The sequence below is a fragment of the Echinops telfairi genome, unplaced genomic scaffold (assembly GCF_000313985.2).
Source record: "Echinops telfairi isolate 266 unplaced genomic scaffold, ASM31398v2 ScPeMD7_2186;HRSCAF=2738, whole genome shotgun sequence".
Lineage (NCBI taxonomy): Eukaryota > Metazoa > Chordata > Mammalia > Afrosoricida > Tenrecidae > Echinops > Echinops telfairi.
The window spans coordinates 6,647,491-6,674,475 of NW_022106084.1; the positions used below are offsets into that span (position 1 = coordinate 6,647,491).

General features: G+C 39.2%; 1 protein-coding gene across 3 annotated transcripts in view; it reads right to left on the reverse strand.

Moving 5' to 3' along the window:
• Positions 1–3,062: 3,062 nt before the first annotated feature.
• ELF2 (E74 like ETS transcription factor 2) overlaps positions 3,063–26,985 on the reverse strand; it is a 97,665-nt gene continuing 73,742 nt past the window's right edge. For all 3 annotated transcript variants that reach the window (XM_004712130.2, XM_045293541.1, XM_004712132.2), the window contains 6 exons: positions 18,812–18,925; positions 15,980–16,117; positions 13,077–13,163; positions 8,083–8,275; positions 5,145–5,495; positions 3,063–4,768 (listed from right to left, as the gene is read on the reverse strand). In XM_004712130.2, the coding sequence (XP_004712187.1) occupies positions 4,141–4,768; positions 5,145–5,495; positions 8,083–8,275; positions 13,077–13,163; positions 15,980–16,117; positions 18,812–18,925 (1,511 nt within the window). In that variant the 3' untranslated portion in view covers positions 3,063–4,140. The remainder of the gene's footprint in view (positions 4,769–5,144; positions 5,496–8,082; positions 8,276–13,076; positions 13,164–15,979; positions 16,118–18,811; positions 18,926–26,985) is intronic.

The following is a 26,985-nucleotide window of genomic DNA, read 5'->3' on the forward strand; positions in this document are numbered from 1 at the left end:
AGACTTCTTCTCTAGAATAGACACCAGTAGCATGGCAAACATTATGTAGAAGGGCACAGGTTTGTCAGACAAAAGGCTCTGATGTGACCTACAGAAGCTTAAATAGTCCCTTCTTTTCCAGGACCACAGGTGTCTGCAGAAGCTATCAAACCTACATGGCCAACCCCATAGACTGGTGAACTGTGTGTAAAATAGTGTGGTAAACTAAACCACTGAATGTAAGAGAAGGAACACTGGATTTGATATCTTGAAATATTCATGCATGTCTTGACAGCTCACTCCTAATTATTTTTAGCCAGAGTAACTCACCAGTTTGAAAGGGGGGAACTAACAGTATTAACAGAAAATTGTGCCACAATAGGTGAAGGCCTGAAAAACTAGCCAGCACCTCCACCATAGTTGTCCCTCTCCACGCAGAGCCGAAGTTGGTGGTTCCTTCGTTCCATGAGACTGTCAATCCAACTTTGATCCGTACAAATACTAGTGTTTCCAAACTGCGTTCTCCTAGAGATGCTTGGAAAGAGCTGGACCCGGCTCCCAACACACTCGTGTGGTTCAGGTGGAGGGTGCTCGGGGGAGAACTGCCCAGGTGAAGGTAGTGTGCAGCCACCTTTGAGAAGCAGACTTAACCTAAGGTGACCAGACGTCCCGCTTTTTAACAGTTTTTCCCGTGTCCTGCGGCGTTTTAAAAACCCGATTTTTGGAAAGAATGCACAAGCTAGGGTATACGGCTTTCGGCTGCCATGTGGCTAGTTCACCAAGATAGAGTTTTGTCAATGATGTCCCGCTTTACCAATGGTAAAATCTGGTCACCTTAACCTGAAGCGATGAGCTCAAAAAACGAGTGTATTCACGCCAATCTCGTTACTTCTGACTCATAGGGAACCCTATAGGGCAGAGTAGGACTCTAAGAATGTGCATCTCAGGAAACTAGAAAGCCTCACTTCCCTCTGGAGCTGCGGGTGGTTTTCAACTGCTGAGCTTCTTGTTAGCAGCCCAATTTTTAACCCACTACGCCAACAGTGCTCCTGAAACAATGTTCTACAACCCATGTAATTTGCAGAGTATATAAATTTGGTGACTACTTTTCCTTTTATGATGGATAAGATGATTAGATTTTCATTAAATAAAAAGATGGAGTAGGAAGGTCTATCTTGAGAAGACTGCTGTGAAGCTTACCACTTATGGTTTCACTTTTTAACATTTTGCTCTAAATGGTTTTATGCTTCTGTTTTGAAAACTGATATAGACTTTCAAGTTGTAAACCCATAGGAGGTGTTCCTACCGAGTTAGTGTTAAGGAAGAAAATTAGGGTGAGCCCTGCTGGCGTAGGTGGTTAGGCATTAGACTTCTAAACACAAAGGATAGTTTTGGGTGTTCAAAACCTGAAGTAGATGCAGGTCAACAGCACTTGGGTTTCTAAAAGCACTCGGCTACACAGCTTCCACAGGGTGAGCAGCTTATTCTCCCATTGAAAGTGGAATCACTGCATTGAGTTTCTAAAGAATATAATAGAATTTAATGATTGAGGGCAATGACTACAACAAAGGGGCTGAGTTACATACAGATGAATCAAATCTCCAAAGCCTTGGCAGTGCTGTGCGTGATTAGAAGCTTTAGAGAGGAGGTCGCTTTAGAGAGGAGGTCGCTTTAGAGAGAAGCAAATTCAGCTGGATATTCATAAGTTGGCCAGTAGGCAAGTAGAGAAAATCTATACTGGACACCACGTTTGGTTGTAATAACAATAGGCATGTATGAGATTGTCTAACAATTGTTAGTGATTAAAAAAAAAGTTAATACTTGCTATTATGCCAGGAACTGGCTATAAATTCTTCCGTCATTTAATCCTTACAACCCTGGGGTGGGGGTGGTGTGTGTCTGTGTCTGTCTGTCTCTTTCAGATACGGTTTAAAATATACTCTGTCCAAAAGGAGTATTGTGGGAGACCTTACAAATGAAACCAGTACATAAAAAAAAAAAAAGTGTCATAGCACATAGTGAGGATTTTGAAATCATAACTCAAATGGGATCGAGAAAGCTGAGTTTTCTTTGAGAATTTATTCTTTTAAATACCACGTAAGTTTATGGAAAAGGCAAAAGATAATAACCACTGCTGTAAAAAATCACAAGCAGACGTCATTGAACTGCTGTCATAGTACCTGATCATGGAGGCCACAGCAGCAGCAGGCTCAGCACTCCACAAGCTGGGAGGCTGATGGCTGCAGCCGCCGAGGGTGGACCCACCCTCACCTGATGGCCTCTCCCTGCTAGGTCACGGCTGTGAAACCCTCCGCACGGGTAGACCCACCCTCACCTGATGGCCTCTCCCTGCTAGGTCACGGCTGTGAAACCCTCCGCACGGGTAGACCCACCCTCACCTGATGGCCTCTCCCTGATAGGCCACGGCTGTGAAACCCTCAGCACAGGTTTACTCCGCACAGGATCGTCACCATGAGCGGAGATCAACTTGATGGCAATGAGCATGTGACCAAATATACCATTAATAGCAAGAAAACAGTACATTTCAGTTTATCTACATTTCTAAAAGATGTGAGAAAGACTTCTCTGTGGAGTAGAAAGCAGTAAAATGTGCAGCCAAGGGCCTATGTTTTGCATAAAATTAGGAAATTAATCCATCTGGTACCTCAAATTCCTATTTTGTAAAAGTAGTCAGTTTTTCACAAACAGTGCACCCACAGAAACATTGTATGTATACAGACACATGGGACATGACCAAAAACATGCTCAGGAGTGGGACTGTGCAGCTGGCAAGTAGTGTAATGCACACTTTTGCCTAAAAATAGTTCTTTTCCTTTCTCTCAATTATTAAATGTGGCCTGCTCGCTTAATTATAGTAAGTAGAATGTTACAGAGTACATGATTAATAATTAGGATGTAGTCACATCAGATATTTGGCAAGTGTTAATGAAAAGGAACCAACAGAAATACAATTTCTTCACAGAGCTGAGGAGGAGAAAAAGGATTTCTGTTATTTCTTACCTAAAATGTCTCCATACTGGCTTTTGAGTATTATAAATATCACCAGAGACTGAAACGCCAGATAAATTTTCATTTCTATATTTCAGAAAACCTACTTGAATACACTTTGAAACAAGAGTACAACAAAATAGAATATACTTCAAATGTTGAATATACAAACTATTATAGTTCAAATCTGAACACTGGTACTTTTCCCTCTTAAACTTCAACTAAAAAAAAAAAAGGAAAAAAGAAAACTCCAGGTTTGAGTGTTACCTGACAAAAATACATGCTGAGCCTGAACTTCCACGTGACAGAGGGACTGAACCTGCTGTCTGCACAGATGGCAGGGCTGAGTGAGTGACAGGCTGTTAACAGCAAAAGGCCAGAGCCAACTGTTAGATTTATCCACAATTAAGAAAACGACAGACTTAAACTACCATATAAAAATGTTACATGTAAATTCTATAACAATACTGTGCTAGGTACAAGATTTTTAAAATTTTTCTTTTAATAAAAAAAGCTTTACACAAACAAGCCATTAGCTTATTTCAAGAAAGAAAACCAAAAATTAGTCTAAGGCCTTTGTTTTAAATCAGCTGAAGCTATATGATATAAAAAAATCACACTAGATCTTTTTTGCTATCCTTTCTGAAGCTTTGGATCCATTCAATTCACATTCTAAAATACCTATATTAGCAGAGTCTTCACATAGCACCAGTTAAGTGAGTACTGTGCGAACACAGTAATGATTGCTGGTATGCATATATAAAATGCATCAAAAATTGCTATATGTAACAATGAGATCACCCATCCCAACCCATCCCCAATGAAAACTGTGTCGCCTCTTATGGATTTTTAGTGTTCCAAGTCTTAGTGTAACTTGATAGTGTAGTGAGCTGCTTGGTCCCTTGAGATCCTTCCTTATTGGCAGGTTCAGTTGTTTCCTACAGTAAGCGGCAGTTTTCTGTCAGCATCTCGGTATATAGTCCATTTCCCACGGAAACATGGGATGGGTGACTTCCAGTAAGTGTGATTGTTTTCGTTATATGCATTAGAAACGTTTTAAAGTCTTCTTTTGACTTTTCTTGATGTCTTCCTTGCAAGTATTCACTCAGCACTGTTTAACCAACCACTAACAGTCCGCGCAGAGCTGCTACTCTACTTCTCACATGTCACAAGTCCTTCTGTTTTCATAGTTACAGGAAGGGCAATGGCTGAAGGCGCACTGACAACCACCACGTGGGTCACTGTCTTGTTTCCATCTGCTGGCTTTTCGTCGTGTACCAGCTGCAAAGTTTTCACATCATGCTCCTGCTTTTTTGCCACAGCTTCTGATTTCACCTCTGGCCCTTTTATGACAGCACTGATAACTCGGGGAGGAGTGTGGCCAGATGCCTGCTGAGCAGGCACGGAGAGTCTCATGACTGGTGTACCATGGGCTAGTGACACAGGGGTAAGTGCTCTCACAGCCAAAGGGGTTCCGACAATGTTAATGCTCCCTGACCCAGTCAGATTGGACTTTGTCTGCAGTTGACACTGTGCAAGTTGTGCAGCTGGGATGGTGATGATTTTGGCAGGCTGCATGGTGATTTTGTCTCCGTTTTCAGCAGAGGTTGGCATCACAGTAGGGATTGTCTGAATGACGACCTTTGGAGAGGTGGCTGTTGGTGGGCTGGTGCTGGTTATCAGCGGTGCACCTGCATTGACTGACTGGACAGCCACAGTTGACATTTTCTGGCCCAGAGATGTCATTACGACGGGTACTTGCATTGCCACGCGAACTGTCCTAGTCGGGGGAAATAATAAATTGATGATATTTAAAACTATATTAGAAATGAGTCTCTTACAGCAAAAAAATAACTACAAAATGTTCAAAACTAGTGCTCCCAAATTTTAGACGTATTGATAATCCTTGACATTTGCATTGTACCATGAAATGTATAGAAACAAAAGCAGACATTATAAGCTTTCTGAAAAAACATGAAGACCAATTCAGACTAGTTAACTTTGGTGTTACCTTCACAGCACCAAAATGTACACTTTAAACACCAAACACTTAAACGCCAACATTCTTAAAATGCAACCAAATTCTTAAGCAGACATTTTTACAAGGAACACTCTAGACGGTGAAGACAATATTACCACTAGTGGTTTTGCCTCACCTTGGAGCTCCTGATGCTGGCACAGAAGCAGTAGTAGGAGGAGACCTGGACGAAGCATCTGGACCGGGGGAAGCGATGTTCACAACCCTAGCTGCCCCCTTCTCTGCTCTGGAGCAGTTTAGGGGAGATGGGTTTTTCCCACCACGTACGGAGGTTGCTGCTTTCAGGAGACTTTCTGCAGACAGCGACACTCGTTCTAATGATTTCTCATCAGTGGCTGCTGTTAAATCTTCATTACAGGCTTCACTTTTGTCATCATCTATAACCACGATGTTTTTGGGCATTTCTTTGAACTGATAGACAAGCCTCTGTCCTTCAACTTTTGCGAGAATTCCCCTTTGGTAGTAGTATCTGCCAAGGGAAACATTACTAAATGAACCACTTTCTTGTTTTGTTTTGAATATGAGTATGTTAATTTTTCTGTTGTAATCCTTATTTGGATAACCGAGCCAAAAGGTATTCAATATGTTCTATGCAGATTGTTGAAAAGCTAGGATGTTACTTGGAGGACCAACGTGCGTCTGACCTAAGTAAGCCATACTATTTTCAACTGTTTCGTATGCATGAAGGATCAATGAGTTTGAATTGTGGTGCTGGAAAAGAATATTGAAAGTACCACGGAATACCAGAATAAACAAATCTTATCTTGGGAGAAGTACAGCCAGAATGCTCCTTTGAGACAAGGATGGCAAGACCTTTTCATCTCATGTTACTTTAGACATGTTGTCAGGAGAGACCAGTCCCTGGAAAAGGCTATCATGCTTGGGAAAGAGAGAAGAAATGAAAAAGAGAAGACCCTCGACATTATGGACTGATATAATGGTTGCAATAATGAGCTCACACAAGAACAACTGTGAGGACGGCACAAGATGCAGTGTTTGCTTCTGCTGTACATGGAGTTGCTAACGAGTCGGAAGCTACTAGACCAGCACTAACAACATGCACAAGAGCAAAAACAATAACTAGTCTTAAACCTTACATCCTTAAAGTCCAGTGGAGCCCAACCACACATTTCAACTTCCTAGAAATTTTAGGAAGATGAAAGGACAAGGGGAAAAAAATGTTTCCTCTCCTCAAGTTACATGGGAAAATTGAATTGTGAATGCATCTTTAGAATAATAAATTGTACGTTGCTCAATCCAGGCTTAAAAATTATGTCTATAAATATTTCTGCAATAAGATGGGTGCAGGAGCAAATAGGGTGAAGAAAGCTGATGGTGCCCAGCTATCAAAAGATATAGCATTTGAGGACCCCTGCTCTAGTTCATTGGTGCTTCCTTCACCCCACTATCATGACCTCAATTCTTCCTTACAAATCGGATTAGACCAGAACATGCACACTGCTACACATAAGAGCCCGAAACACGGAATCCAGGATAGATAAACCCCTCAGGGCCAACAAGGAGAGTAGAGATACCAGGAGGATTAGGGGAGGGTGGGGGGAGAAAGGGGCAATCAATCACAAGGATCAACCAAGAACTCCCTCCCAGGGGGAGGGATAACGGAAAGGTGGGTGAGGGGCAACAGAGGATGATATAAGATGTGGAAAAAATAATCTATAACTGATCAAGGGTTCATGAAGGAGGGAGAACAAATGGGGAGCTGCTTTGAAAACGATGGTGGCATGTGTAAATATGCTTGACACCTTGGGACAGGGGTCCTCAAGCTTTTTAAACAGGGAGCCAGTTCACTGTCCCTCAGACCCGTTGGAGGGCCGGACTACAGTTTAAAAAAAAAACTATGAACAAATTCATATGCACACTGCACATATCTTATTTTGAAGTAAAAAAACAAACAGGGCAAAAACACCTGGCGGGCCAGATAAATGTCTTCAGCAGGCCGCATGTGTTTGAGGACGCCTGCATAGGGGGAGTGTATGGATTGGGATTAAGAGATGTAAGAGCCCCCAATAAAAGTATGTAAGAAGAAAAAAAAACACAATACCATTTACAGTGGGCACACAAAAAATGAAATAAACCTAAAGAAACAAGCAAACAAAATCTGGAATTATAGATCTTATCCTATCAAATAAAAGGCCATGTCGACACTCACAAACACTCACATTCCTGTAAAGGATGAGAAAGGAACTCTGTTAGCTGCTCAAAAGGGTAAAGAATTGGAACAGGAATGAAACTGGAAGCTTAGAATCTTAAGAATCTTAGAAACTTAAAATCTATACAGTATATCCTCTTTGTTAAAGGAAGTAATTTAGCTAGAGTATTTAATTTTATTTTACTGACATTGGCAGAGTATCAATTGAGTCATACAATTATAAAAACAATCTCCTTTTATATGGAAATAATACCCCAAGCTATACTTAGTAGACATGACGGAGATATGAGAATACTGTCACACAAAGTGAGTTCATTTACATCTTTTTCTTAAGAAAAGACATTACAAGAATTTTATGCATTTTCAAACTAAAAAATTTCCTATCAATTAAAATACACTTAAACTTGTAATAACTATAAAGCAAATAAGAAATGTGCAAATACTTTTCGTTTGAGTTTGATTGTTTTCAAAGGCCTACAACTGACTTAGTCCTAAATGGGGTTCAGAGGGGTGGGGAGGCACAAGGAGGTATTTGCAATGATGTTGAAATTTAAACATCTAGGCCAATTCCACTCTACTTTTTACCTCCAAATCCAACAAGCAACTCAAACATCCCTCAACTCACTGCCATCGAGTCAATTCTGACTTCTAGCCACCCTGAAGGACAAAGCAGAACTACAGGACCAGGCACTTTCCTCTTTCTCCCTTGGAGCGGATGGTGGGTTTGAACCTCTCCTTGCAACCCCATTCCACCACCAGGGCTCCTCTCGAAAAGTTGGAGATTAATAAATGTGGATTTTTATAGCTTCTATACAAATAGCTAATAAATACTAAGTGTTATGGTTATATAAGTCTGGTTCGATTACTAGCGCGTTTGTGTTCTTACCTCAAAGCTCTCCCCATAGTTTCATAGTTCATGTCTGGCTTGTTCTTATGCTTTCCCCAAAGCTTGGAGACAGCCTTTGAATCCACAAGCTTGAAGATGCCTTTTTCTCTCTGAGTCCACTTAATATACCGAGGACAAGTATTTTTATCTTGAAGGAGATCTAAAAGAAACTCCCACAAATAGATTGTGTTTCCTTTAAAAACAAAGACAACACAATGAGAGAAATTGATCAAAATTTACCAACATGATTAAAAGCAAACATTTAATTATGCTAAGAGCCATCCATTTCATACTGGTGAAACACAATAAGCGGTTTGCTAAGTACTTCTTCACTGTATCATAATCTGCCATACACTCTTCACTAAAAGACAAAGTATCTTTAAATGTTTTAATATAATTCTAAGTACACTTGTTTGTAGTTTTCATTAAACAGTAGCTCAACGTAGTTGAACAGGCAAAAATTTTGTGATCGATATGAAGAGACTCCCAAAAGTTCATGGAACAGTAGAATGGAAAGACAACACGTTTTCTGAAGCGTTTGAAGCCCCCAGTACGAAGGGTAAGGCAGAAAAGGGTTACCATGTGGGTTCTGTGGCAGACGCACACAGGTACAATTCCAAATCAGATGTACTTAATTTCCTCCGCTCAATGGACGACTGCACTGTTCTCAGTAATACACTCCAAATCTCATTGGCGCGTGCGCGCGCACACACACACACACACACACACACACACTCCCTCCCTCCAATCAAAACAGTGACTCCCACCCTGTAAAAGGAGAAGGGGGAAAAATTGGGGTGAAGGGGTTGGAAAGGAAGCTATTGGGAGATTTTGATAAGTTTAAGTTGCAGAATACAAAAATGATGGTCTGAAAAGTAAAACTCCATCTAATTAACAATAAAAATTTTTAAATAAATAAATTGAACATCAACTCCCAAGGGGATCTGCTTTGCCAGGTAAACTCAAGGCAGTGATCAGCTCAGGTTATAACAACTATGTTCTGGGATTCCAAAAATCGAGAGATTTTCTCATAGGACAAAGAACAGTCATTGGGGACTTAGAAAAAGATCCTGACAACGGCATGGTAACACTACAACTGTGACTCTTGTACAGATGAATTTTCTCCAACGTGACAAGGCACCTGAAGGCAGCAGGACTGTCCAATGAGAATTGTATCGAGACACCTCACCCCATTCACCCCATAAGTCCTCTTCTTGCCCCCTCAGACTTCATTTTCAAAACATTTCCTTTCTACTTAAGCCTTTGGTATCAGCTTCTCAATTTTCCCCCCTCCCTCCCCTCCCCTACCACCTGGATTCTTAAACCCAATTAGTTAACTCAACTAGTAATCGCTGTCTGCTTTGAGAAGTGTGCTTTTTAAAGATGTATCTATACACAAAGGATTCATGGAAAATGAAATGGAAAGGTAATGAAGCTTTCTAGAAACATTTTGAAGCACCTGCTTCAGACTTCTGATTCACATACAGTGAGTTCTGAGGTATGTGTCTTTACAGTGTAAGTGACATATAACTATTTAAGTATTCTATCATTATCCTCTGGTTCAAGATGAAAGCACTACCTTTAGAAGTGCACAGACCTAGATGGAGGTGATATTGAAAAATAAGAGCTTACCAGTGTGATGCTTTTGTTGCAATACTTTTTGACTTACCTTTAATTACAACTATGATACACACACAACATAGATAAGAACCAAATACCTCATGGGATCTGGTTGAGTTGCAGATCAGTCACTGTTTCATAGGACATCCCAGTTACTGGCCTAATAACATACTCAGTGCTTCAGTCCTACCACCTAGTTCATTGGGTGAGGCTGAAGTCTTGAAAGCTTGCAGTTTGGCCATCCAAGGCAAAAAAATTGATCTATCTTTACATGGATCAATAGAGGAAGGAAAGTCAAGTGGAGGAGGAGCAAATGGAATTGTGTGCATAACTGCCTCCATGAGCAACTACCTACTTTTCCACAAGACCAGAAGAACCGAGGCTGCCTATTGAACATTTTGATCAACGATTCTGTAGCGGGATATGCAGAACAGACTGTCAAAATCTCATAATCGGGCTTGATGAGCTCCTAATGCCTTGGAAGGTGGCTAGGAGTTGCACTGAAGGAAAGGAAGGGATCTGGGCAGATAAAATACGGAGCTTTATCACAAAAGGAAGCAAGCAACACTTTTTTTCCTTCAGAAGGGGGAAGAGTAATGGGCAGTCATGGGAAGAACAGGTTTTCAAACGGCTAGGTTTTTATTTACTGTGAAGTCTTCAGGAGCAGAGGTTCTCAAATTGATGGAAGGAAAGAAACGAATCCTGAAAAAAAGAATGTATATGCCACCACTGAGGCTCTAGTTCACCCAGCAGAAACTCCGGTGAGGCCATTACTATCCTCAAGTCCAGATCCAGGGGAAGCTCCCAGAGCAAGTCCCCCCAGTCCCCTCCACCCTAGACACTGACATTCCTCCTCTGGCACATCGTTTTAAAAAGAAAGGTGCATCTCGTGACCTAAAGAGGCAGTATCTTCAACTTCACAATTGTTACATTCCTATGTCTGAAGCACAATTACAAGATCACCACCACGACCTAGAAACTCTTTTTAACTATTAAACCCCACAAGCTTCAAATTCCTCTAACTGTAGCTGAGGGCATTTTAATTTTGTTTACAATCAGGTGACCCAAATGATTAAGCATTTTGACTAAGAGTGGAAAGGTGGCTGGTTCAACCCCATTCAGAGGACCCTCAAAGAACGCAGGTCTGGCAATTTGCTTTTGAAAGCCCTATGGAGTGTAGTAGTAACTGACTCTAAATGGTGTTTCTTTCTAATATTTACTACCGCTAGGGAAACTAACAGGTGACTACAAAAAGGGTGAGTAGAGAACCTTGTGTGGAAGAAATTTTTGTACATCCTAAAACAATGTCTTTCTTCTATGTAGTAGGAATCCGTAACTTCTGTGTTTGTTGAATTAGTCATCGATATTCCTCAGGTTATCCTTAAATATTTAATTGTAGATTAGCAATTTTATTTCTGACAACCTTATCACCTTCAAAGTACTCTCCATTACACGTAATATTATTTGTCAAATCTAGGATTCCATTCTTGGGAACATCGCCTCCCTCGTTTTTTCTTCACATCACTGTCCTTTCATATCCCTCTTCAATCACGGAAACAGGAAGTCGCAGGGAGTGAGTTCAGGTGAGTAAGGAGCTTGGGGCAAGATAGGCATGGTGTTTTTTGCCCAAAAAATGGCGCACTGAGATGACTATGTGAGCAGGTGCTTTGTCATAGTGGCAAAACCAGTTCCCTCTCTGCTACAAATCCTTTTTTGTTGCACACTGTTATACAATCTTTTCAAAGCCTCTAAGTGAATGCTTGATTAACAGTCTGACCTAGTGGAACAACCTCCAAATGCACTACGGGTAGACACTTTTGTCTGGTTGGGAAGCTGACGGAGGTCTACAGCTAGGTTTGTCATCAATTAACATTTTACCTTTTTTGAAACAAGAACACCACTCATACACTTTAATTTTTCCCACAGCACTGCCCTTGTAAACTATGTTCAACATCACAACAGTTTCTGCAGCATTTTTCCCTGAGTAGGAAAATAAAATTTCATAGCCATATCCCACCACAAAAATTGGCCATCACAAAAAATAAGGTTAGAGCAAAACTGCTTTTACAAAAAAATTCATTGTGACCAGAGAGAACCTTCCCAGGTGACGCCACTGGGTGCACTAACTCAGAGCAAGTTGGTGGATGATCGCCTAGCAGCAAAATCGCACACTATGAAATCTCCACCCAGCAGAGCTTTTTTCCGTTGTTGGTTTTTTTTGGGGGTGGGGGGCCCTACCCCCTTGTATATTTACTCTTCACACTATGATTGGTTTAATAGCGTAGCATTCAGTGCCAGGCCAAAGTACAAGAGATACCACTGGGGATAGAAATTCTTAAAACACAAAACCCGTAACAGTAATAATTAACTTATTTATAATTTCTCTTTCTAATATTTACTACTCCATTACAATGTAAGTTCTCAATATAAGCTGAAAAAGAACACCTAAGATAGACAAAACAGGCTACACAAGGAAAGTAGTCTAATAATCAGTTCCTGAATAATAATTAAATGTAACTGAATTTGTTGTTGTAACTCAATCCCAAGTTCCTTGATGGGCTAATTAGAGACTTGTTTTTCACTAGAGATTTAATGTGTGCTTTTCATTTAATGACAGCATACATTTTTAGCTTTTAGTCCAAAATGTATCTAACCATTTAGTGCTAGTCTCAAGATATGGAAGTGACTTTTTTCTTGTTATTGTATTATCAGATTGAAAAGTTACTTGACAACAACTCACTCAACAAAGAAGACAGTACAGAATGGGAGATGGAGGCTTGTTGCTGCTTTGGTTTTAAATATCTTAAATTTAGAATATATAAATCCTAAAGCCGAAATAGTGTACATTTTGTTCTGACTTCTGATTGGTTATTTGTTGACCAGGGAATTAACTTCAGTTCAGCTTGCTTTTAATCTTGCACTGCTTCAATCTATTAAGATATTAAGAATCAAAAACACACCTCAGTTGTAAATCTCCTTTCATTCTAAGGGACTGTGGAGATAAGGGCTATACATCCCACCCATTAAGAATGCTGGGTGTTGCAGCATCAGGACTGCCCTGCCCTTAGGACCTTTTCGAAATACAAAATGTATATGCACTGTTGTTGAACGGAAAACTGATTTGCTCTGTACACCTTCACCAGTTCAAAACCACAAATGCCATGCCCTCCTTGTTCTATGACTTATAGAATCTCCGTGGGTTAGGACCTAGGCATCTTTTTTTTTAAGTTCCCAAGTAATGCAGGTACTTGTCCTGATTAAAAACTACTTCCAGAGAGAGAGTACTACCATACACTAGAAATTATTTTCTTACAACTGTCACCTGACTGAAAAAGAAAATTCCACCTCGAAAATAGCCCTCCCCACCAAATTACCTTTTCCTTCTCTGGGTTTCTTCTTTATACCCAATTCAGGAGACCCATTGGAAATTGGTGATGGCTGGGCCTTTGGTTTACGGCCAACTGAAAAAAAATTAAGACACTGAAAACAGGAATAATAGTAGAAGCATGATACACATCACTCAAGAACTGGGCATTAATCTGTGGATCAATACAGTGTTTGACAATGCCTTCTAAAGGAGAATAAGCTTCTGCCAATCTTAAGAGTACAGCAGTTAGTGAGATGCCACTGACCTATTAATTGCTTCATGCAACAATGGAAACACATACTACTATGAAGTTTTTGTTTCTGTCCTACAAGATTATTAGAAACAGCTTTACTTATAATTTGGAAAACACTTTGAAACTTTTATCTTCATATGAAAATTGATCTTCAGTCTGTAGCAAGATTAACATCTTCACCAACTCTGAAACAGAGTAAAAACTCCAGCTTCCTCTCAAAAGGGGATTTCCCAAATCACGATCCTTGATACAATGATAGACTATAGATCAACAGGAAAAAGGAGCCATAGTCAAATTAGTTTAAGAACTGTACATGTTGTCCTCTCTTAAAGATTCTCAATATATATTATCCAAAGCCCACTCCCAATGAGTGGATTAGAACTACTACCTACCTAGGCTTTCCAGGGCTGCAGATCTTTTTTTTTAACATCAGAATGGGCTTTTATTGGCTGATAGAAACCATTACTTTCAATCTTAAATAATCAGAGGTGGCAGGGAGGTGAATGAGTGGTATCTCGCTAGTCTATATTTAAATGCACAGCATCCTTTTATTTACATTAAAGGTCCTATTGAAAACAGACTGGCCTACAGTGGATTATACTTGATATTATCCTTCAGTTCAAATGAGGACCTAATGCTGGGGGCTTAAGTGGAGAGGAAATGTTTTGAGAATGATGAGGGCAATGAATGTACAAATGCGCTTCACACAATTGATGCGTGCATGGATCGCGACAAGAGTTGTATGAGCTCCTAATAAAATGATTAAAAAAACAGTAAGAAACTTAATAATATTCTTTTTTTTTCTTTTAAACATTTTATTAGGGGCTCATACAACTGTTATCGCAATCCATACACACATCAATTGTGTAAAGCGCATTTGTACATCATTCTCAAAACATTTTCTCTCCACCCAAACCCCCAACATTAGGTCCTCATTTTTCCCCTCCCTCCCCGCTCCCCCCTCCCTCATGAGCCCTTGATAGTTTATAAATTGGCATTTTGTCATATCTTGCCCTGTCCGACGTCTCCCTTCACCCACTTTTCAGTTGTCTGTCCCCCAGGGAGGAGGTCACATATAGTTCCTTGTAATCGGTTCCAACGGCCTCATCTTTCTCCTGTAAGGTGGCAGGTGGGTTTGAATGGCTGACCCTTGTGGTTAGCAGTCCAAAGGTAACCCATTGCATCATCAGGATCAACAATGTTATTTAAATACAGCCTATTTAACTTCCTATGTTTCCTAATGTATTTCACTGTGAAAGTCTTTTTAACACAAATAATGGTGTTATAAACTTTTAAGATTAAGAATTTTCAAACTGATAAAATTAGCATTAAATGGGCAAATCTTTGTCCTGTTTATATATTATAACACACTGGCTACTTATCTAGGGGTCTGATCCCCTAATTGACTCTTGCTTTTCAAGGTATTTCCTCTTTCCCGCCACCCCCCCCCACACACACACACATTGTTTTTATTTTTTTTTTCTTCTAATAGCAAAGAATTTTACAGGGAAAACAGAAAAAACAATTTCCATCTTACTTTAAATGTAAAAATAAAAAGTACTTTATACTATCCCACTGGATGCACCCAGCCACAGGCTACCTCAAGCAAGGGCACCTTTACAGCAGGAAAGAATCCTTCTAAATTCTTTCATTCAGTGCCTCTCGCAAAATACAGATAAACCCTAGGTATTATGTGAGGGAAGGGATTCGTCTCTTAATCTTCACTGTATCCACCACCACTCCCACCCAGAACCCTGTATCCTACAGGAATTCAAACCCTGTCTAATGGATGAAAAAATGTTATTTCTCACACAGAAGTTCTCTTATTTTGGCCCTCACCCCCCACAAGTCCAGCCCCCACGAGACACTCAAGATTTCCTTTCTTTCTAGTTTTACCTCAATTCTAAGGAAAAGGGCTACTTACTGCCCACCCATCTCCTAGTGACCTCAGAGATGTGCTGGGGCCTCATGTGAAACCCACAGGTCAGAAGTTTCTGCAGGAGTCAATCGATTAGAATGTGTGTGTGTCTTACTTCTCCACTGCCGAGCTGAATTAGTCAACTCTCAGGGAGATGGACTGACACTGTGGCTCCAACGACAGGCTCAAACATAGTACACGGGACTGGACAGTGTTTCGTTCTGTTGCGTTTTAGGTTGCTATGGACTAGAACTGACTTGATGGTAAAAAACAACTACTACCTGTGACAGGGAAGTTTACTCCACTTAGCGGTCTCTTGGCAATCCAGGTATTTCAAAGTGGACGGTATACATTGAAAATAACCTTGTGTTTGGCCTTTCTTCTCTTTTAAACTACCCACAAAGATGGAGAAACAATGCTATAAAAACTGAAGAAGATAAGTTTTTCGAAAGGTATGAAGAAAAACTAGGACAAATGTACAAACCATCCTGGATCTCCCTTTTGTATGCCTAATTAATATCTGCTAAAATCTCATTTTCATCCAAGCACTTCAAGTGCTCAAACACTACTTCTTGAATCAATATGAAGCATATTAAACAGAAACCTCTGTTTATCCTTTGAGATTATCTAGTTAAGATGAAATGAAATCAACCTACAATCTGTACTACATAGATTGTTTCTATTTCCCTTGATGGGGGCAAAACCCAGGAACAACACTTCAGAAACATGAAACTCTCACCTTTTTTCTTCTTCATCGGCTCATGGCTGTCCGGTGACGTGGGAATAGGAGAGGTATCCATTGGTTCGGACTCTTCCGTTGACACCTCCACTACTGTTTCTGTAATGACATCTGGCCTCATAGCAGCATGGATAAATTCTGGAGTTGATACAGAAGGAGGAACAAACACTTCCACTATAAAAAATTTTTTGAAAAATTAAAATTTCCACCCCCATTAATTATTTCCTATGTGGGCAATTCAAGTGGGAAAGCTTATTAGTAAGAACTACTCAAAGCCGGATAAGCACTTAATACTAAAAGCGTTAACTTGCTGAAGATGATATAAAGATAAGGAAATAGATGCAAATGATCCTCTGAATAAGGCTAGGATCACAAGCAGTGGGGCCTTCAGGCCTTTATTCACACTTTTACCTGCTTTAAAGCTCATGGTAGAATTTTGACAATTGGGAAATTATGAGGGAGAAAAATCAATAGTATCATAAATGGACAAAAAAGAAAGGCATCAAAAATCTACTTTTAAAATGTCCGCCAACAAGACCCCTACGGACCCTACAGACCCAACTGATCATGGAGATGGCACAGACCCCAGCAGTGTGGTGTGCATGGGGGTCTCCATGAGTCAGGGGCCAACTGGATTCAGTGGCAGCTAACAAGAGCCCACCCCACCACATACAATAAGGCCCAGCTTCCTTTCCGTATGTCTGAAAAATCAGGATATGCTACTCTAGTTCAATTATAAGGTGCAGTCAATACGTAGTTATTTGCCACGGCCATCGAGTCAACTCTGACTCACAGCAACCCTCCAGGGCAAAAGAGAACGAGCTGCACCTGTGGCTTTCCAGGAGAGTAAGTCTTACAGCATTAGAAAGCCTTGTCTTTCTCCCTGGAAGCAGCTTTGTAATTTGCTACAACTGAAATATTGACCAATAATGTCCTATTTTTATTCTCATGAGATTCCTATTCCGAGTAAAAAAACATGGTTACTCTTAGCAATTATTAGAAATCCCTGTGAGAAGTGGACCAATCTCACTGTAGCAAGTCAAATTAGCATTGAATATTACCAGTAAAAAATGGCAAAATGACTAGCAAGGGTCATCAAAGAAAAAGGAGTTGGGGTTTTTGTTTCCGTCTTTAGTTTGCTTTTATTTGTCTGTCTCTTGTTTTCTGCTACTTGGTTTGTTGTTGTTGGGGTAGTTGGTCTTATGGGGTTTTGAATTTGTTATAATACGACTGAGTCATGTATATCCCAGGAACAAGCAGAGGGATCATGGGACCCCCACTGAACTCTAGCCCCAATACGAGAAGTTAGTTCTGATAACATGGCCCTGCTGGGATACTCGCCTTCACGAAATAAATGATCACTGAAGATAAGGGAACTACAGCAAAATGTGGTGAAGAAGGCTATCCATCGGAATAGTATCTGGGGTCTTAAAGGCTTGTATTCAAACAAGCAGCCATCTAAGCAAGGAGTCAACTAAGCCAACATGGAAGAAGCACACCAGCAGCTTGTGTGATCAAAAAACGACAATAACAAAATTCAAATATAGCAAAGGTTAACGTATCAGAGCTTAAATTGCGAACACCCAGTTTGTAGAAGGCTATGGAGGACAGTGGGAGCCCAAAACCCATCTGGCAGAGTATCTAGCCTGATTAAGCCGCTGGGAGATGCCCCTCTAATCACAGGCAAGGGTCTCAAGCAGTGTTACTATCATTGTAATCATGATTATACTGGAACAGACTTGACACTTAGTTGGCTGACTTGCCTCTTGACCCAATCTGAAATTCTCCTAGATGCAAGGATTTGCTTGTTCCATGACAAAAATTTCTTCCCTGGCCTTTTAAATATTCACAGAGGCCTTTTCCTTCTTACTCACTGTTTTTACTTTTATCTCTGTATTATTATTATTCTATCCTTACCACTTTATTTTGTTGTTTTTTTGTTTGTGTTGGGTTTTCCAGTTTGCAAAGCACAGTAGAGGCATAGAGACAAGAACTGATGCAAGGGGGAGTTAGGGGTAAAAGTGGTGGTGGGAGATAGAGAGGGTGAAGGGGTTTGTTATAGTATATATAGAATATGTTATCTATATAGAGAGGGTGTGACATATCCATATATATAGATAACAAAATCTATATATAGTTTGTTATCTATATACAGAGGGTGAAGATAGCAAGCAATGTATGTGGGAGGGTACACTCACTAAATTGATCATACAACTCATTTTAAAAGTCATTTAACCATGGGAAGGGGGGCATAGAGAAAATGTTGTAAAAGGGATTGTGGTAATGATTGTACAACTCTTCTTGATATGATTAAGCTATTGAATTGTGTGATATGTGGATTAAGTGCCAATAAAACTGTTAAAAAAAGAAAAGGAGATAAAAGTGTGTGTGTGTGTGTGTGTGTGTTCCGAGGTTGAACGGTGTGTAAAGAAAATGGTAGAAGCCAAGTCCTCCAATCGTCCATGGGCAGTTCCTTGAGTTACGACTTATGTATCCCTGACTGAATGGCTGAACGTCGCCCCGGGAGCCCACTGCCCCAATCTGCCCTACTCTCAAGGATGACAGGGGTTTACAATTTACCTAAGTCCAAGAGAGATGATATTCTAAGTAGCAATTTAACAATCATTTGTCTATAGTGGCATTTTCTGTATCATTTATTATTAAAATTTTAAAAATATATTAAAAATTTAAAAATCGTTATTGCTTTCAAATCTTCACCTATAATAGACTTGAGAACTCTGTCAAGCCCTTCTTTTCATTCAAAAAACAACACTTGTTCCTGACATAGGAAGCTATGTCACATGTCTAATATAAAAATGAATGTTCACAGACCAGGACTTCTTGAATCCCTCAGGCAGGTCGGAGACTCCATATGAAGCAGGGCTTCCGCAGCTTCAATCGTCTTGTCCATGCAGTGTGCATTGCTGCTGTGCACTGATGCTTCCACTGGGGAAGAAAAAGTTCTAACTCAGTTAAAAAAAGAACCATCAAGTACCTTTACATTCACTACTAAACACATTACGAAAGAAAGCACATTACCGACAGTGAAATATAAATTCACACTCATGTGGACAACTCTAAGAAAGTTATTGATCTCTGTCAGTATATAAGTTATTTACAGAAGCAACTGAAAAATCAAAACAAGCTAATTCCTATATTTTATAAAACAAGGTTGGTTATAGAACGACTAACAGCGATTAATTAGCAACTCCTGAGAAGTTTCTAAATCATATCTAAAAGGAAAACAATGAAGCCCTTGAAATTTAAACCGTTTTCAACTTTAGGCCCTAACTAACTTGGGGTGTGCAAGCATGGCCCTCCTATGAAATCAATTGTGTTATGTACCTAGCAGAGTTGTATCTCTAAGTAAATTAATCCATATTTTTGTTAAACTCTTGCAGACTTTCCCAGGTGAGTGAACACCCTCCTCTAGACACCCGGAGGTAACAAACAGTGTGTGTGTTAGCCTTAGCAAAGAGTCCTGGTAGCGTAGTTGGGCTGTTAGCTGCCAGGTCAGCAGTTTGAACCTCGCACCCCTTCGTGGAACAAAGACGAGGCTCTCCGTACTGGTAAAAGATTTATAGCCTTGGAAAGGCAAAGGGGCAGTTCTCCTGTATCCTCCAGGGTCACCGTGAGTGGGAACGGACTTGCCGGCACTGAGTATTAACTTGACCACCCAAGCACGGGGAACTTCCCCAACAGTCACCGACCGGGTCCTCCCCTTTCTTCAGGACCCCCCTGGTCTTCTCACAGGAATTTTATCTTGTTAAGTTTCCACGCCTTGTTCTTTCAGGGAACCTTTTCTCATTTACCACTCTTCTTATCGCTTCTTACTGATCTTTGCTAATCAAGGTACTTGTGAAACAGTAACTGTGCCTGCTGCAGTAGTCTATCTGGGCTTTCAAGGCCCACACTGGGGCTCTAGCCATGTATCAAATCAAGCTTAAGCCTTAATTTCCTTAAAAACAAAAACAAAATAAGACTACATGCAAAAAGTTATTGGAAAAACCCACATTATCGTTAAATTCAATTTTTCCACAAACTCCTTGAATCCTCATGAGAATTAAAAGTATAATGATCCCACAAAACATATCATCAGTATCTGGTATGTGAGCCCTATACTGACTTGGCGGCAGATTTGGTTTAGTTTAGCTTATAGATTAGAACTCAACATATGCCAACAATTTATTTTAACACACCTATAACATTATAAATTCCCTAAGCCCCAAGAAGCTATTTTAACTCATCTTTATGCATGCATGAACAATAGACACACAGAATTTTCTTTTATGTATTGAATTTAAGGAAAACCCACTGACCTTTCAAGAAAATCAACAATCAGAGCATAAACCTATTATTCCTGATGACACATTAAACCCTATATTCAGACTTAAAATAATGAAGTCTCTTACAAAAATAGGCAATGATTTCCAAGTTGATTAATTTGCCTAATAAAGTTCCCTAAAATAACTTAAAGGAAGGTATCTATAGCAATTTCATAAAAAAAAAAAAAAAAAAACTTTATTATAGGCTCCCAAGTTCAACATATTAAAAATATGGATCCTTCTCACATACTTCAGGGAAACTTTGAAAAATCCCTCTTATAGTCTCAAAATGCTCAAACACTAAAGCCTCAATCTTATACCTCAGTCATTTAGAGGATTTATAAAAATCCAGTGACTATTTTACCACCTGTTGCACATCATCCACACTCTCACTAAGGTACTGGGTCGCTTTCCAGTTGGTCTTTCCATTTATGGACATCTGCTCAAAGCTAAATAGTTCCAGAGAGGCAGCCAAACCTCTAAGTAAATCTATCTTTAGGTGACCCTGCTTACTCTTTATCTGCAGCTTCACCGAAGCAAAAGGACTCAATCAGTCCTACTAGCGAAACTTTCAGAAACTTCAGAATAAATAAATGACTACTTACAAGTATTTCCCCCCAACAGGACCTCCTCCTCCTCCTCCTCCCTACAGTACTCACATGCACCAAAGAACCTTTGCAAACAAATGCTCAGGTTTTGAAATTTTATACTAGGATTTTCATGCTCTTTAAAGTCAGCTTAGGTTGCAATTTAGCTGTTATCTTACATGCTATTAATAAACCATCCTGCGTAAAGTAATTCCTTAAATAATTGTATTAAGACACACTCTAGAAACTGTTATACGCAAATCAGATCTTCAAGTAATAGCAATAGAATTTTATCAGATTTTCCAATGTTTTAAATGTTACAAACAGATGCATTTGTCCAAAAGCACATAATATCACATATTATGTGCCTGAATTTATAAGTTGCTTAAAGATCTTATTTACAGAATCATGGTTTGGTGAACTATTAAGTCTCTTACATGAGTGGAAATTGTTTCTTAAACAATACATTTTCTTGTTCATATTCCAACCTCATCCTTACTACCCCGCCCCCCAAATTCAACATTGTCCCAGTAATCTTTGTGGGTTAAAACGTAAAAGGATGAGAATATACTATATAAATTCCCTATATTATCAACTCAAAGATCACCAAATGACTTGACCATTTACGTATGCCACGCCAAGTATTATGATCCAGGTATGCACATGTGAATAAATTCTAGTGCAGAATCTACTGAAAATAGCCAGTTACAATTTTCAAAACTTAAAAAGGTCCAAGGCAACCAACTTAAGAAGGCACTCATTTCTTCTTTTTCTGATGTTTACTCATCTCACTTTTTCCTATCTTTTATATCAAATAACAGTAAACATTCACACAAAAATCTGAACACCCATTCTCAGATCAATTTAGAATAATGTGGCTTCTGAGAATATTTCACTTGTTGTAGAAATCTTTTTACTTTATATAAATTAACAATTTTTAACAAAACTTTAAGAAATATTTCTCCTATTCACGTGTTAATATTTTTTAAAATTTCAATAATGAGATCAATACTTGAAACATTTTTTTTTGTACAATTCTTGAGGATAACTGAACTTAACAGTTATTCAAGCTTTAATACGCAGGGGTTAAAAAATAAATTTCTTTATCTCTTGTTTAAACTGGATTATACAATATTTGCAAAGAAAAAACAATTCATTTCAAAAACAGAAACAAGGAAGCATAAAGTAATCTGACAATATGCCATTTTCTTGTCAATCCTTCAGGATCAATCCTTCTTTAAGAAATAAATTTTTAAAAAAAAGAAATTCATTAAATATTTAAATTTTAATCAGTGCTGAAAATAAATTTTGCTTATGCTTACTTTGTTTCATTTCTGTCTTTCTAATCAAATGGTATTTGTATGGTAGACTATTCCAGACTCACTCAACAGCTGTTGCAAAATACCAAACTTGGTAATTAAGTCTGACAAGAAGCATACCTCTCAGCTTTGCAGATGAGAATGCTGGCAGTGGCTCTAGCCCATAACAATGTTCTCAGGACAAAAATAAAATTTAGTAACAATTTAGTTTGCAAGCAATGGAAAAGAAATTGAAGAACACTTCATTAGGTGGTAGGCATACACCACCCCTTACAAACAAGATCATAAACCACTTTTAACAAGGCTAGTACTACCCAGCTCCCGAACTGGATTCCCTACACATAACCTCTACAGCCCTGGGCTGTAACACAGGAGTGAAGAACATAAGCAAAAGGTAGACAGACCAAGGGGCAAAAAAAGGTGGAGGTCTGGGACTTGGCTATCTAAATACATTTAACAGTTTATTTTGTAAATTCTAAGTGGCTAGAGAACTGAAATTGTCTGAATGAAAATTATCCAATAAAATTTTCTAAAAAATGTTTTAGTAACCACATTTTAAAAAAGGTGAAATTAATACTTTTATTTAAATCTAGTGTATCCAAAATTCTGTCCTTTCAACATGTAATGAACAAATGGTGTTTACTATTGCTTTGTTTTTTAACTTTTAAGTAAAATTTCAACAACTGGTTTCTCGGCCCCATTTCAAGTACTGAACAGCCACAAGTGGGGCTTGTGGCATAGACCTAAACCAGTTTCCCTTCGTAGGTGAGACTCCCGCTGGGGGGGCCGGGGGGAGGGGGCATGGGATCCATCCAGGGGAGAGGGCAGTTGGATCCTGAATTATGAGCTGCAGTACTGAAGCTTTGCATTGCCAGGCAGGTGCTGAGTTGTTTTGTTTTGTTTGTTTGTTTCTGAAAAGGAGGTGGTAGGCCAACAAGTTTGGGAACCTCTGAGTCCTAAACAAAATAAATTCAGCTACTTCTCAAACTTTTTTGGTAAAAGGACTCTTTTCATTCAAATTATTGAGTAATATGAAGATATTTTCTTTATACAGGTCATCTTCCTTATATCATAACTTAAAACAAAAACCTTTATTAAGTCATTTAAAAATAAATAAATCGCCTTTTCAGGAAGATGGCGCCGAAGGTGAAGAAGGCAGCCCCGCCCCTCCCAAAACGGAAGCCAAAGCAAAGGTTTTAAAAGCCAAGAAGGCCGCGCTGAAAGGCGTCCACAGCCACACACACACACACACAAAGATCCATACATCACCCACCTTCGGTGGCCCAAGACCCTGAGACTAAGAAGGCGGCCCAAACACCCTACGAAGAGCACCCCCAAGGAGAAATAAGCCGGACCATTATGCCATCATCAAGTTCCCCTTGACCACAGTCTGCCATAAAGAAGATCGAAGAAAACCACACACTTGTGTTCACTGTGGATGTCAAAGCCAACACACCAGATCAAGCAGGCTGTTAAGAAGCTCTATGATCCTTGATCAGGTCTGAGGGTGAGAGGAAGGCACATGTTCCACTGGCTCCTGACTATGACGCTTTAGATGTTGCCAACAGAACTGGAATCATCTAAACTGAGCCCGGCTGGCTAATGCTAAATATAAACTTTTCCAATAAATAAATAAATAAATAAAAATCCCATTACTCATAAACATAAATAGCACTTTTATGAAAAACTACTTTTCTAAGACAAAAAAATGTGAATGGGGCTGTTTGAAAATCTCTCTAATGTTTGATCTCGTTGAAAACTGGATTGTCATACTTATTTTTTCACTCAGTCTGTTGGATTATCACATCAAGTAGCCTCTAGAAAATGCCCCCATATACATACAAGTATAAGGGAAAAGGGCAGTATCTTAATATTATGAAAATCAGGTCTGACTTCGTAAAATGAGTGATCAATCAACCCTAACTCATGATGATATCCTGTCTGTCAGAGTACAGCTGTGCCTGTGCGGCTTTCAGTGGCTAAAATGGACCACCAGGCCCATTCTTTTTTTTCCCACCCACTACTTTATTATTTTAATGGTCTTTACAAGATAGACGTTTTATATCCAATTTATAGTAAAACAGAAAGGAATTTTTCGGGTTCAACATATTTCATGATGAACTTTGACATACTAACCTATGTGTTTTGTCAGTGAAAATAGGCTAGATTTCCAGAAAATTCCCCCCTCCCATTTAATACTGACATTAAAGTTGAGCAAAACTGGTGACACTGTTTCTCAAAATTAAGAAAATAAAAAGTTCAAGGTAAACATACTTGAAAATAAGGCATAATATTTTACACTGAAAATATCCCAGCAAACCCAAGCCTTAAGTATACTTTCACAAATATTAGGAAAGTAACAATCCTAAGACATTTATTTTTGCTGTAACAGGCTACGTCCCAAAGAAAAACAAACCCACCACCACGAAGTTAATTCTGACTTGCGCTAACGATGTAATACAGCACAGAATTGTCCTACTGAATTTTCAAGGCTGTAAATGTGTGGAAACACAGCCACATCTTTCTCCTGTGGAGCTGCTGCTGGGTTCAAACCACAGATCTTCCTATTCAGAGTTGAGTGCTTTAACCCGTGCGTCACCTTAGGGCTCAGTGTAATCGGCCACCCATACAAAAAAATCAGCCTCAACTTAACTGTTATCATAGATTCATGATTCTAAGTCTGCCCACATTTACGTTTACATTTTCAAAGACTGACTAAAAGGAATGAGCTTATTTCCCAGTCGTGTTGCAACCTTATAGTTATCGTCAAATAAAATGATCTAATGTAGAAAAATTAATTCATGAGTAAAATTTTTTTCACTTTCCATTAAATATTTCTGAGCAATTTCTAGAAAACAAATCCCAAAGGATTAAACCACTAACTTACAACTAGTTAAGGGACAGTTAGACTTAGAACCTCATTTCCTAACTCCAGTCAAGGCTCTTTGTTGCTAATTAAAGTTTTATGAACTGTTATCAAATCTTAAACACACACACACACACACACACACACAAATCAGTATGTTAAAATGACAGTGGTTTTAATAAACAAGGATAGTTACACTACATGGGCACTATTTGCTTTACCTTTTACATAAACTCCATTGGCACAAACCTTGACTGGTTCACTAAGTAAGTACACATATGCCATCTTGGCGGGTGGCACAGGCCTGGGAGGGGCAGTGTTCATCTTGTCCATCCTGAGACAGAACTAACTCAACAGCATCTAACAAGCCTCTTAAAGGGCAGAAGTTTCTTTAACACTTAACAATCAGTTATAAGAAGTTCCTTTCTATCTGCTTAGAAACAATACTCATACCAACAATATTCAATGAAAGTTTATCCCCTATAGAAGTAATCCTTGATAGTACTAATCATCAACACATTACAGCAATCACTGTAGCTATGCTAATGTTTACATACTACATAGGTTTGCATCTGTGTTCTCAATTAGGACAGTAAAATGTTTGTTGAGGAAGGATTATGTCTAACACTTGCTTATTCTACTCCCCACTCCTACCATAGCCCCATCAGGGGATAAAAAGCTATCATTCTGTCCTTTTTACACAGAACAGTACTCTCCAATACACTGGAAATTAACAAGAACAGAAATTGTAAACATTTCTTAATTTTCTGAGCCATCTTTTCTCAACTTTTGACTCACTGAATTAACCTTGGATAAATCTGAAAACCTGTCTCAAGTTTCCCTCTAAAATAGGGCTTGTAAAGGAGCTTCAGGTTACAAGAACATGAATGAGGAATCAATTATAAAGCAGTATGATCATAGAAGAAAAACTATTTCTATATGATAGAGACACTCAATAGGGCTATGTGAATTGCATTTAACCTTTAAAGAAACTCTTTTTAAAACAAAAGTTTTGAACTTCCAAACGGAAAGCTGTCTCTACTCACTTCAAGCCAAGTTTATCTACAGATCACATTTTGTTTTGCTGGTTAATTCCAAAGGCCTTATCTTTTACAGCATTTTTTCAAAACTGAGAGTGCAGGGGCTATTCATTAAGCATGGTCACAATCACTGAAACACCATCCCCTGAACTGGACATGCTGAATGCTCAAAGACATAACACTGTCCCCAGTATTTATAAGTATCATTAGTAGCAGTAACGGAAAGTCAAAAATGCTACCCTTGGATATCATAACAAAGGACTATTTAAAAAAGAAACAAAATTCTCACTCAATTCTGCCTCCTAGTCTTGCTCTAAAAAGAAAACAAATGAGTTTTAATCACAATTCGGTGATCTTCCACTAGAACCTATGAAACGTGTAGCATTATATTTTGTAAAATAAAAAGGCTGATCATTTGTTGTTATACAACACACACAGTTGTATCATTCCAGACTGAACTTAAAGTTCTGTTAAATTTAAAGATAAGCATAACGTGTTTTGTGATTTCTCCCAACCGAACAGAATCAGGGAGCGTCACCAATCAATCTACCTAATTACAAGAGCTGTCTGCCTAAAAACCATGGTTGAGAAACAGGATAAAACCTTTAACACCATTAATGTTCGCAAAAATATTCCTCGTCTCCCAATTCTCACCGATGGAGGTTTGAAATGGAACCCAGGAGTGGAACACATATGCTTATTATTAAAGCAAATCGTATTTAAGCCCCGCTTCATCAATTCAAGGCCCTCCCAGCGCGGGCTGTTATTAGTAAAGCTGCTTTTTCATGTAACATAAGTCCGTGCCCTTCCGCTGCAGCAGCGGCGCGGCACATCCCCCACCCCGGCGGCCACTTCCGTGTTTACACTCC